Source organism: Podarcis pityusensis (assembly GCF_964106645.2).
Source record: "Podarcis pityusensis genome assembly, chromosome: 15".
NCBI classification, from domain to species: Eukaryota; Metazoa; Chordata; class Lepidosauria; order Squamata; family Lacertidae; genus Podarcis; species Podarcis pityusensis.
In genome coordinates this window covers 26,736,319-26,748,606 of record NC_138040.1, presented here as the reverse complement: position 1 = coordinate 26,748,606, position 12,288 = coordinate 26,736,319, and the positions used below count along the sequence as shown (strand labels likewise).

At 45.6% G+C, this 12,288-nt stretch overlaps 1 protein-coding gene across 7 annotated transcripts in view; it reads right to left on the bottom strand.

Annotated features, from left to right (window-relative positions):
* TTC12 (tetratricopeptide repeat domain 12) overlaps nucleotides 1-12,288 on the bottom strand; it is a 48,012-nt gene that overhangs the window by 4,999 nt on the left and 30,725 nt on the right. For 6 of the 7 annotated variants that reach the window (XM_080983475.1, XM_080983478.1, XM_080983477.1 and 3 more), the window contains 5 exons: nucleotides 11,918-12,052; nucleotides 6,378-6,482; nucleotides 4,807-4,875; nucleotides 3,927-4,028; nucleotides 63-162 (listed from right to left, as the gene is read on the bottom strand). In XM_080983475.1, coding sequence (XP_080839601.1) covers nucleotides 63-162; nucleotides 3,927-4,028; nucleotides 4,807-4,875; nucleotides 6,378-6,482; nucleotides 11,918-12,052 — 511 coding nt within the window. Of the gene's footprint in view, nucleotides 1-62; nucleotides 163-2,224; nucleotides 2,438-3,926; nucleotides 4,029-4,806; nucleotides 4,876-6,377; nucleotides 6,483-11,917; nucleotides 12,053-12,288 lie in introns of those variants that run through there. The other variant, XM_080983480.1, reaches the window with a different exon arrangement.

The window sequence follows — 12,288 nt, the reverse complement described above, 5'->3', positions numbered from 1 at the left end:
CGACAGCAGAGATCCCTGTCTGTGGTCCTTGCCCCAGATCAACTCTTTGCAGCCAGACTTACTTTTATCCAGCTTCACAATCTCTTCCTGTGCCTCTTGGCTACTTTTGGCACAAACAGCCAGGATTTTCATTGCATAGCCATGTGTGATCTTCCCATCTGCCTGGATTGGAGTAAAAAAAGAGGCATCCATTAAACGTCTAGTTATGCACTCTGGGGCTCGGAAATATACGACAAGGCCCTCAGTTCCAGAAAGTTTATGGGTGCTTTATGACAAGGCAGCAAATCATGGGGTATTTAGGCATTCTGAGAGTAATAATTTTCTTCCATCTTTAAATATATTAGCTCCTAATTATGCCCAGACAGTGCCTCATAATCAGATTCAAGCTCTAACACTACAACAGTCTGTGACCTCTAACAGGAATATGGGCACTCCCAAAGAATATGCAGTTCTAATGATGCTTCTTATGGTTCATTTCCATACATGAATTGCTGATAAGGGAATAAATCCATCCAAGGGATGGCTTCACTGCACATTAAATAGAACGTATAAAAGGTCTCTTCTTTCAGCTTTCATAGGTACCCGGACCATTTTCTCTGGGCCGAAACATTATTTAGAGGTGAAGAGCTAAGGCCACGGAGTCATCCAACACTCTGTAAATTATTTTCCTTCCTCACTGCTCCTGCTAAATTTTGCTTTTCTTTTTTTATAAGATATTTATTAAGGTTTTCAAAGTATTACAAGATAAAAAAGAAAAAAGAAAAATGCAAAATAAAGATAATTAAAAACAATTCATTCTTTCTATTACTTATCCTTCATTTGCTTATTTCCCGGACCTCCTCACGTCTCCCTTTTTTGTATTCCAATTCAGTTTGTTAGTTCAGCAAATCCCTCCCCTCTTTGTATATCCTTGTATATTTGTTAATCATAAAGTATTGTAATTTTAAATTTTTACCTATTAATAATCCATTTTTTCATATTCCCTTATAACATTTCAGCTAAAGACCACTTAGTTTCTATCCAACATCATTCTAGCATTCATTAATTTTGCAATATTTCTGTAAACAGTCTTTAAACTTTTCCCAATCTTCTTCCATCGACTCTTCTCCCTGGTCTCGGTTTCTGCCAGTCATTTCTGCCAATTCCATATAGTCCATCACCTTCATCTGCCATTCTTCCAAGGTGGGTAGATCTTGTGTCTTCCAATACTTTGCAATGAGTATTCTTGCTGCTGTTGTGGCATACATAAAAAAGTTCTATCCTTCTTTGGCACCAATTGGCCGACTATGCCTAGGAGAAAGGCCTCTGGTTTCTTCAGGAAGGTATATTTAAATACCTTTTTCAGTTCATTATAGATCATCTCCCAGAAAGCCTTAATCCTTGGGCACGTCCACCAAAGGTGAAAGAATGTACCTTCGTTTTCTTTACATTTCCAACATTTATTATCAGGCAAATGATAGATTTTTGCAAGCTTGACTGGGGTCATGTACCACCTGTATATCATTTTCATAATATTCTCTCTTAGGGCATTAAAGGTAAAGGTAAAGGTACCCCTGCCCGTACGGGCCAGTCTTGACAGACTCTAGGGTTGTGCGCTCATCTCACTCTATAGGCCGGGAGCCAGCGCTGTCCGCAGACACTTCCGGGTCACGTGGCCAGCGTGACGAAGCTGCTCCGGCGAGCCGGCACCAGAGCAGCACACGGAACGCCGTTTACCTTCCCGCTAGAAAGTGGTACCTATTTATCTACTTGCACTTAATTGTGCTTTCGAACTGCTAGGTGGGCAGGAGCAGGGACCGAACGACAGGAGCTCACCCCGCCGCGGGGATTCGGCAAGTCCTAGGCGCTGAGGTTTTACCCACAGTGCCACCCGCGTCCCTAGCCTTAGGGCATTACATGCCGTGAATTTCATACCTGTGGTCCACAACTGTTCCCAGTCAGCAAACATAATATTATGTCCAACATCTTGTGCCCATTTAATCATAGCAGATTTCACCGTTTCATCCTTAGTATTCCATTTCAACAGCAGGTTATACATCTTTGACAAAATCTTAGTTTTGGGTTCTAACAGTTCTGTTTCTAGTTTTGATTTTTCCACCTGGAAGCCAATTTTCTAAATTTTGCTTTTCATCATCTTATACTTATTCATTATATTCTATTCATTATATTATGCATGCAGTAGCCTGCATGGGTGAAGATGGAATGGTGGCAAAAGTGGGCACTGACCTCATTGCTGCCATGCTAAGATGCCAAAGGAATGCCTAGAATTCTTCAAATGGTTGCAGACTGGATATGCTAGGAGTGAGGCACAGCAATGCTATGAATCTCATACAGTTTCCAAGCATCCTTTATCTGCTGTAACTCCATCCAGACATAATAGTTACGTTAAGAGGTGAGGTATCTCAACCTCCTCACTAAACTACAACTTCTGGGATTCCTGGGCGAGGAAGCGGAAAGCAGTGAGAGTACCATTGTAGGTGGGTGCACTGCTGCCTCTCCCTTGGTTTTAAAGGGCTAAGATGTATTCAGGGCACTGAATGTATTCAGGGTAAAGGTAAAGGGACCCCTGACCATTAGGTCCAGTCGTGACCGACTCTGGGGTTGCGGCGCTCATCTCGCTTTATTGGCCGAGGGAGCCGACATACAGCTTCCGGGTCATGTGGCCAGCATGACTAAGCTGCTTCTGGCGAACCAGAGCAGCGCACCGAAACGCCGTTTACCTTCCCACCGGAGTGGTACCTATTTATCTACTTGCACTATGGCGTGCTTTTGAACTGCTAGGTTGGCAGGAGCAGGGACCAAGCAACGGGAGCTCACCCCGTCTCAGGGATTCGAACCGCCGACCTTCTGATCAGCAAGTCCTAGGCTCTGTGGTTTAACCCACAGCGCCATCCGCACCGCCGTATTCAGGGTACCTTCCTTTTATTAACTCCTTCTTTTAGATTGTAAGGCTGAGGACAGCAGCTATCTTATGTTCTCCTTTTTCAGCAGAAGAGGGTGGCAAAAATACTATAGAAATTACTGGAAAGAACATTGCCAACTTAGGGGAAGGAGCAGCAGGGGGAGGACCGGAATAGCAGTGCAGGTAGTTGGGCAATCCCATACATTATTTCTAAGGTGTATATATACTAAGGAAAGGTTGGGCCTATAGCTCAGTGGTTGAGCACATGCTTTGTAGGCCACAGGTTCAGTCCCTGGCATCTCATGCAGCAGGTAGCAAGACAGACTTTGGGAAAACACTATCAATTCAGAACTGGCAAATGCTGGGCTAATTTGCTCCATTATAGCAAAAACAGCAATGAGTACCAGGCTAGATGCATCAAAGTTCTGATTCCATATAGCTTAAAGTGTTAACATTTTCAGGAAAGAAAGAGAGATGTCTGTAACAAGCAGCCCTAGTTTTTGTATAACTAGAGGGTCCATTTTGTACCCAGTGCTTTTTGCTTCAGATTCAATATAAGGCAGGGGAAGGGCTGCAGCTCCTTTGCATGCAGAAGGTCCCAGGCAGAGCTGTAACGGGGGGGGGGGGGGCGGCTAGCCAGGTTTTTTGCCCTGGGTGAAGCCTCCAGACGGGTGCCATTGAGGCTCCCAGCCTCTGTGTGTGTGTGTGTGTGTGTGTGTGTGTGTGTGCGTCCACAAATACACATGGGGGAGTGCCAAACTGGATCTGACCCAGGTGAAATAAAGCCTAGTTTCACCCGTGGTCCTAGGTTCAATCGCCAGGATCTCTAGGTAGGGATGGGAGAGAGCTCTGGCTAAAATCCTGGACAGCCACTGTCAGCCAGTGTAGATATCATATGACTCTGTATAAAGGTGGCTTCCTATGCTCCTATATCCCAGGTTCAACTATACCTTCACTGTACAGGGCATTGTCATGAAAACATTGACTTTCTAGATGTTATAGAAACCTGAAATTGGCTAATTACCTTGAGAAATCTGATCATTTTCCTCACCACGCCATCTTTTATCACCTCTTCCCGTGCCTCTGGACTTATTGGCAGGATGTGACTTAAAAGCCCAACTGCTCGCTTAAGGAGAAGAAATTTGGAGGTGGCAGTAAGAGAGAGAAGTTGATTTGTCTTCTTTCAAAAAAACAAGCTATCATATTTGTTCATGTCATGGTCCTTTGCTAGAGCTGACTGGACCTTTTACTTTTATATATTGCTGGATAGACATCGTCAAGGCAGAAAATAAAACAGCAAGCCAATACTCAACATTCATTATCTGGAAAGGAAGCTCATCATGCCTGACAAACTGTGGCTCTTCGTTTTGGTATTAATCTGAGACAAAGCATAGCTCAGGCTATAGGACAACTCCTATGTTTATTTGTGCTTCAGTTCCCAAGCTAAAATCCTTAGTTAAAGCCAGAGTGGAATGGCAAAGGCATCACGGTTGGGAGCAAAGACAAGTGACTCCCAAGAAGGAGGAGGATTCACCAGTTACATACTGCTACTTCATTTCTGAGCTATAATCCTCTGCAGGCAGCGTGTGGGCATTCCAAGCTAGCCCCTGCTTCTTTCCTTCCCACTGCCTTTGCCCCCAAACCTTTTTCTGCTTCTGGCAACATCCCAGTCCCAATCTGCATGCTTCCTCAAGAGACGATAAGAATAGACATAAGAGCATTATGTAGGCAATTTATAGCCCTCTCTTTGTTAAAACCAAAGCCAGTACAACATTATATAATACATAATAATATAACATATATATAATTAAACCTCAATAAGAAAACAAATTTACATCACAGCACTGTGAGAGCAACAAAACACATTAATCCTACCACTTTCCTTCAACTCAAGTACCACTTACTGTCACAATTCTTCCCTCTTTACAGTCAAAGAGGGACATGCATTTCCCAGAAATCTCTATGGCAAGATCCTGAAAAGAACCAATAAGGTGAGAATGTCAGCTGAGAACAGCAGCTTAATTACTGCTCCTAATTACTGGATTAGCAGGAAGGCTCCTCTGAGGTATGACATATAACAGTGCTCTAAGTCACAGGGCAGTAAATTAATACTTGGACTGGACAGTTTTTGATTCAGATCCCTTCTCGGAGACAATGCTTGTCACTATGGACTGCATCTAACATTCTCCGTCAGTTAAGTGCAAGGACTTGTGTACTAGCAGACCGGTGAGTTTTAATGCAGCACAACAGAAGAATGCAACAGCTGCACCGGAGGAAATTCATTGAACAGCATAATATGCCACCTATCGTGTAACCAAATTACCAGCAACCTGCTCATATATTCTCTTGGCAACAGCGTTCCACTGGCCCAAAACACTGCACAGTGAAACAAGCAAACAGCTCGGTGACTTTTAACTCAGTACTACTTTAGATAGAACTCTATGTCTCATCCCAACTTATCCTGCCCTCTCCTTTTTTCTCAAGTGTCAAGGACATGGATGATGCAGTTGCATAATATTAAATAACAATTACAGTGGACTCATGTGCAATTGCAAGAGCCAAAAGCCTGATTTTGGCAAGTTATAGAGGTGCAGCTTCTCCAGAATTTAGATGAAGTTCCTGGGTGTATCCATGACAAAAACATTCCTGTTTAACCAGGCCTTTGGTTGACCTGATCAACATCCCATACCCTTTAAAAATGTGGCTCTTTTTTGGAGGGAGGGGGTATTATTGGGTTGTTGCTTTTATTTTTATTTTATATACTGTGATCTTTTTATGTGAACCGCACTGAGACCTCTGGGTATAGGGCGGTATAATAATAATAATAATAATAATAATAATAATAATAATGCCTGTGGTGTTTAGATGTCATCTATACTGTAGATACATTTCAGAGTGAGTTCTCTTCCTTTGGCTGAGATGAACTTAAATGGTGGTTTAGACCACAGTTTATTTCGTATCCTATGTGATGCTGCCATTGCTCTTTGATTGTGGGGAGGAACCAAGCTCTGGACCCCCTATCTTGTCAATAAAAATAAAAATATAAACAAAGGGCCTACCAACGTGATGCTGACCTAAATCCCTACGCTAACACTATGAAACAGAACGAAAAACAGTACCCCCATCTCTCTCCCTCCCTTTCTCTCTTCCCCAAACTGCAAGATGTCTATGACAAAAGTGTGTCTCACTAAATGTAAATGAATTTTGAAAAAGTGGAGCTGATACTTCCCCGTTTAGTTGTTTTGCAACACAAGAAACCATTAATAAAAACTAATTTTAAAAAAGAGGTCACTGGCTGGTGCACCTGTCCTTAGGAACTGGGGGTGGCACATTCTGGGAAAGTAAAAGACCACACACACAGCTTCACAGCTACAGCAGTAGAGGTGGGAAGGCTGACAAAAGGTATTAAATTCAAATCCACTTTGGGAAACCAACAAATCAACTAAAGGATAGGTGAGAGAGCCCGACACTTTACCTGAAGGAGCAAATTGGGTTCCAAAGAGAGGTTCATCATCAGGCCAAGCAGTGCATAGAGACACTCTGGGTATTTGGTGGCCTTGCCTTTGTTCCAGCACTCATCCTTCACAGGGAGAAGACAAAATAAGCACACTAGGATTTCCCAAAAACAGTTCAGGTATGTGGAAATCTCAGTGTCTGGGGCTCATAGCTTCCTCATATTTCCTGCTCCAGGGACTATGCACTCCCCTTTTGGTCACTCATTGAATCTGACCACTCCTTGGGGCAGGCAAAGCACATATTTCTACTTAAGAGGTCCTGGGTTCGGTTCCTGGCATCTCCAGATGAAAGGATGAAAAGGAATTTACTCTCCCTGAGACCCTGGAGAGCCGTTGCCAATTACTACACAAACATTAATGGACTATTTGCATCAATGGTCTGACTCAGTATGAGGCAACTTCAGGTAGTTAGTTACATGAGACCATAACACCGTAGTAGATCCAGATGAGAGAGTATGATGCCATTAAAACAGTGACAGGTTGTTAAAGGTGGTCATCTTTCCATTGCAACAGGAAAGGAAGGTTTCTGGTGGGGTTTCCCTTTCAAGCTGACTGTCTTCCCACACCATTCCAAAGGTGAGATTACAAACTTCTACTTGTGAGGAATGAAGTTTATTTTCTGAAACAGTTAATGCTTTGGAAGAGTATGGTTAAAGCAAAAGTGACTTAAGTTAATGCTCTATAGCAGGAGTCAGCAAACTCCGGCCCGGGGGCCAGATGCCCCCCCCCGGCTCATAAATCCGGCCCGCGGACCCTGCCACCTGCTCGGTCAGTCCCCACGTGCTGCGGACGCCTTGCCATGTGGGGACTGAGTTCCGCGATGCTGGCATGGCTTCTGGGCAGGCAGTGACGCTGGTGCGGCTTCAGATTGGCTACAGGAAGCTCCTGCAGCCAATCTGAAGCCGCGGACGCCTCTGGGCGTGGTGACGCTGGCACAGCTTTGGATTGGCTGCAGGAAGTTCCTGGGGCCAATCCGAAACCTCGCCGCCCACACACACAGAAGTAAATCTGGCACGGCCATGGATGGAGAGGCCGGCAGGCAGGCAGCGGGACTGGGCTGCGCCATGGGCATCATGATGGGTGCATCACGGGGCTTCAGCCAGAGCTTGGCGCACCTGCTGGCCCCATGCCTGGCACCCGGCTCGGCGCTGCTGGTGGTGGCACGCTTGGCGGCCGCGCTGGAGCAGCTGGTGGGTGAGCTGCGCGCCGCCTGCCTGGTGCCCCGATTGCGCGGCCTGCCTGCTGACCTGTCCTTGGATGGTGGGCTACAGCATGTGGTGCCCGCCGCCTGGGAGCTCCGGGGGGATGGGCCGACGGAGCAGCTGCTGCTTGTCAACAACGCCGGTGAGCGCGTGCCGCCAAGACGTGCTCCTGAGAGTGTGCAGAGTGCGTTCCTCCTCCAGGTCCAGAGGCAGCTGCGGGACTGGCTTGCAGGATATTTATATTTTTCAAAATATAGTCCGGCCCCCCACAAGGTCTGAGGGACAGTGGACCAGACCCCTGATGAAAATGTTTGCTGACCCCTGCTCTATAGGGTCATTTCAAAAAGCCACATTTAAAAAAATGACTCTGGAGCTTTCTATCCATGATTGCATCAACATTTGTGTTTGATTATTATTGGGTGGGATATGTCTTAGCAGCTCAATTTTGCATTCAGTATTTGTTGGGAAAAAGCACCAAGGCAAAAGCCAGCTCCAGATGGCTGGAATGCAAAACAGTGCAGATGTACTGTTGGAGAAAAGGTGGAGCCTATTCTCTGTACTGAGCACCGGATGTTAGCTCAGTGTGTCATATGACCTGTACTGGAAGTACAGGGGAGGAGTGTGAGACTCTTCTGATGGAGTCTGAAGGGAACAGTCACATTTCTATGTACTGTTGAGTGACAGGAATAAAACATGTAGAAAGGACTCCTGTCTGTCTCTTCTTCCCCTCCCTGGGAAGGAATGCAGGGAGGGAGGAAGGAGGAGGGTGTGTCCTGCTCACGTTTGAGGAGGATCGCCGGGTTTGTTTACCTAGCCTGCCGGGAGTCGCAGACGGACGGTAAACAACAGTATCTCGCTCAATTGCCTCGGGGGAGGCCAGGTACCTCTGCCTGTGGGCTGATGATACAAACACATATGGCAGCCTTCGGATGGTTGCGATTCATCGGACATCTGCATGAGAGGCTGGTGGATTGTCCTCCTCTGCTCCAAGGGAGAAGGCAAGCGTCTGAAAGATGCCAGAGGCTCAACAGACAGCTGCTGGAAAGAAGAGGTGTTTTCCAGAGCAACAAAGATCAAGGTATGCTGCATTTCGGGCTAAAAGTGTGAACGCAGTCGGATTAATTCACTGGTTCACGGGGAGCTGCGTTTTGGAAAAATACAGCTCCGGGAGAAGAGGCCTGCATTCCACAAATTCTTGTGGTTAAGATAAGAAGTCCTATTGAAATGCATTGTTGCTAAGTAACGGAAAGTTGGAAAGTTACTGGCAAAGGGGCTGGACTGTGATTATGAAGCTTGAGAAAAGCGAAACAAAACCAGAGAGTGTTTTGGCTACAAAGTTTACGTGCCCTTGGAAGGGACTTTCAATAGCAGCCTGAGTTTAGCTGCCAGGTGCAAAAAGCGTAAACAACTTGCAGTTTTGCCTGCGTGAGAAAGGAAAAAACAACTGTTGGATTTTACAGTTTGTTTGACAGTGTGAGCTGAAGGCTTGGCTTCAAAATGGATGCCAAGAAGGGGGAGGCTTGCCTAACTCATCTCCCTTAACCAGAGACAGTTATTCATCAGGGTCTGGATGGATAACTACCCCAGAAGGGGTGAGCCAACATGATGCTGGCCAAGTTCCTAAGAGCTCAACGAAAGCTGAGGAGAGCTTTGACCCCAGAGGGGAGAGTGCAGGAACTGTGGCTGTTGGAACTGTTGGTGTTCCTGAACAAGGTGCAATGGGTGTTGCTGACAGGGGGAGGGAAGAACAGAGTTCTAATTCCCCCACTGCTGATGCTACTAGGGAGCATGGAGTAGCATTGAGTGCTGTCCGATGCTACAATTGTGGACAGACTGGGCATCTACAGCGAAACTGTAAGAAGCCGCGCCAGTCAAGAGGAGCAAAGAGCAGCTCTACGAAGCCTGAGGCGTCAGGCAAAAGCCGTACCAAGTGCCAGGTGAAACCTGCAAAGGCTATGATGGCGAAAGGAACCACGCCAGATGTTGGGAACTCGTTCATAATTGACACGGGCGCCACGGTTCATATGTGCCCGCACAGAGGACTATTTTCGACGTTGAGGAAGCAAAGCTTCACTGTGAAACAGCCCAACGGTCAGGAGTTGGAAGCGACTGGAATTGGGACTGTGTATCTTGAGAGTCTGAACTTGACTATAAGTGATGTTTACCTGGTTCCAGAACTGAGATTTAATCTGCTGAGCGTGTCGCAGATTGCAAAGAAAGGACTGAAACTGTCCTATGATGCTAAAAGCTGCAAGATCTACAAAGATGGAGAACTGTTTCTTACTGCCAAAGAGAAAGATGGACTGTATTTGTTGACTTTTGATCAAAGTGATTACATGAAATGTAATTCTTCTGTTTCTAACGAAATCTCTATTGCAGGTGTGACCAGTGTGAGCACCAGGAAGGTGACGAAGAAGGTCGACAGAGCATTTCAGCGGGTGTATGCTGATGTGATTGGTCCTCTAGAACCATCTAGGGGCAATGCAAAATATTACCTTTTGTGTGTGGATTGTTTCACTAATTATTCTTGGGTTTATATGATGGAGAAACCGCAAGAAACTTTAGAAAAGTTTCAGGAGTTTTGTGACAAGGTTAATAATATGCATGATGCTAACATTGATTGTCTTTTCACAGATGAGAAACAAATTTTTCTGTTACAGAAGTTTCAGAAGTTCCTGGATGGAAAAGGGATAGACCACAAAGTTGCAGTTTCGCAAGAAGCGTGGAACAAGGGGGTCTGTGTGAAAGTGAACAAAGAATTGCAAAAGGGGATGCATGCGCAATTGCTGAGTTCACATTTGCCACATGAATATTGGGCCGAATCGCTAGCGTCCTATCTTCATGTGTGGTTGAGAAAGGTCTCAACAGAGTTGGGATGTTCTCCTTTTGAGAAGCTGTTCAATAGAAAACCTTCTGTTGCCTACTTTAAGGTTTTCGGGTCTCATGTGAGAACAGAAGCTCCAGGTGGAGTAAAGAATGCCAGAGGCATTTTTGTGGGATATGAAAAAGGTCTCTACAGAGTAATTTTGTCTGAATCTGGTCAGGTGATTCTCACAAAGTTCCTAGAGAGTGCTCCAGAGCAAGAGCGGGTAGTACAGACATTTCCCACAGGTGGCAATTCAGATGATGATGATGATTTTTCTGATGTCACAGATTACAGTGGTACTGACGATGACAGTGATAGCTCAGAGAGTTCAGTTGTAACAGTCATTGAGAGAAAATCTCACACAATGGATAGACCTTCACAGATGAAGGAAGAACCACTGATTGCTACTGGTTCTCAACAGAGTCCAAAGGTTGAACCAGTGAGCACAGAGGATCAGAACCTCATACGCAGGTCTGAGAGAGTTACAAAGGGTGTACCACCAAAGAGGTACTCAAAAGAGTTTGCTAACTTAGCTGTTGCATGTGTTGCTATTGCTAACAACTCAAAGCAGGTTGAAGCAGTGTCTAAGTCAGAGACAAAGACACAACAGAGAGTAGCTAGCCAAGGTAATGCAGAAGCACTCATTCCTTGGAAGCCAGACAACCAGAGAGGTACACTGGTGAAACCAGTGGTGGGGAGTTCCAAGGGTGGAACTGAAACAACAGGGGACTGTTATATGTATAACAACTGTTTGTTTTCTTCTCTGGATCATGTTTTGCCTATTGATGCTTTTGGGGGAGGATGTTGGGAAAAAGCACCAAGGCAAAAGCCAGCTCCAGATGGCTGGAATGCAAAACAGTGCAGATGTACTGTTGGAGAAAAGGTGGAGCCTATTCTCTGTACTGAGCACCGGATGTTAGCTCAGTGTGTCATATGACCTGTACTGGAAGTACAGGGGAGGAGTGTGAGACTCTTCTGATGGAGTCTGAAGGGAACAGTCACATTTCTATGTACTGTTGAGTGACAGGAATAAAACATGTAGAAAGGACTCCTGTCTGTCTCTTCTTCCCCTCCCTGGGAAGGAATGCAGGGAGGGAGGAAGGAGGAGGGTGTGTCCTGCTCACGTTTGAGGAGGATCGCCGGGTTTGTTTACCTAGCCTGCCGGGAGTCGCAGACGGACGGTAAACAACAGTATCTCGCTCAATTGCCTCGGGGGAGGCCAGGTACCTCTGCCTGTGGGCTGATGATACTGACAGTATTTACTTTTGCGTTTTATTTAAGAAGCAAGAATTAAATATTGAAAATAGGGTAGCACAGTAGGAGAAGCAAAGGTAGGAATAGGAGAAGGAAGCAACCCCAGTCCATACCAGACGGGAGGGGACAAACCCAGCCAATGCAAAGGAGAGCATGCTGCCAGGTCACACCTACTCACCAGAAAGCTCAAACAGGCCTGCCAGCAATCTGGGCTTTCAGTCATCTGCATTCGGATGACCACGTCTGAGCACATGTCTCCCATGATGGCAATGCAATGGGCGAGGCCCAGCTCGTTCAGTGTCTCAGCAGAACTCTTTTGAAATGAGTGAAAACAGGTTGGGACAATGTGAATTTTCTTGTATATCCACCGATAATACTCCACAACCAGACTAGAAATTTTAGAAGATTCCCTCTCTACTGAAAAATAATCCTTCATTCCTTCATTACAGTATTTGGAAATGAACATTCCTGAGGAAATGCCAAATCTCTGTGGGGGCAGCCCTGAGATCAGCAGAAAACAATCCAACAATGCAATTTTCTTTTTAATGG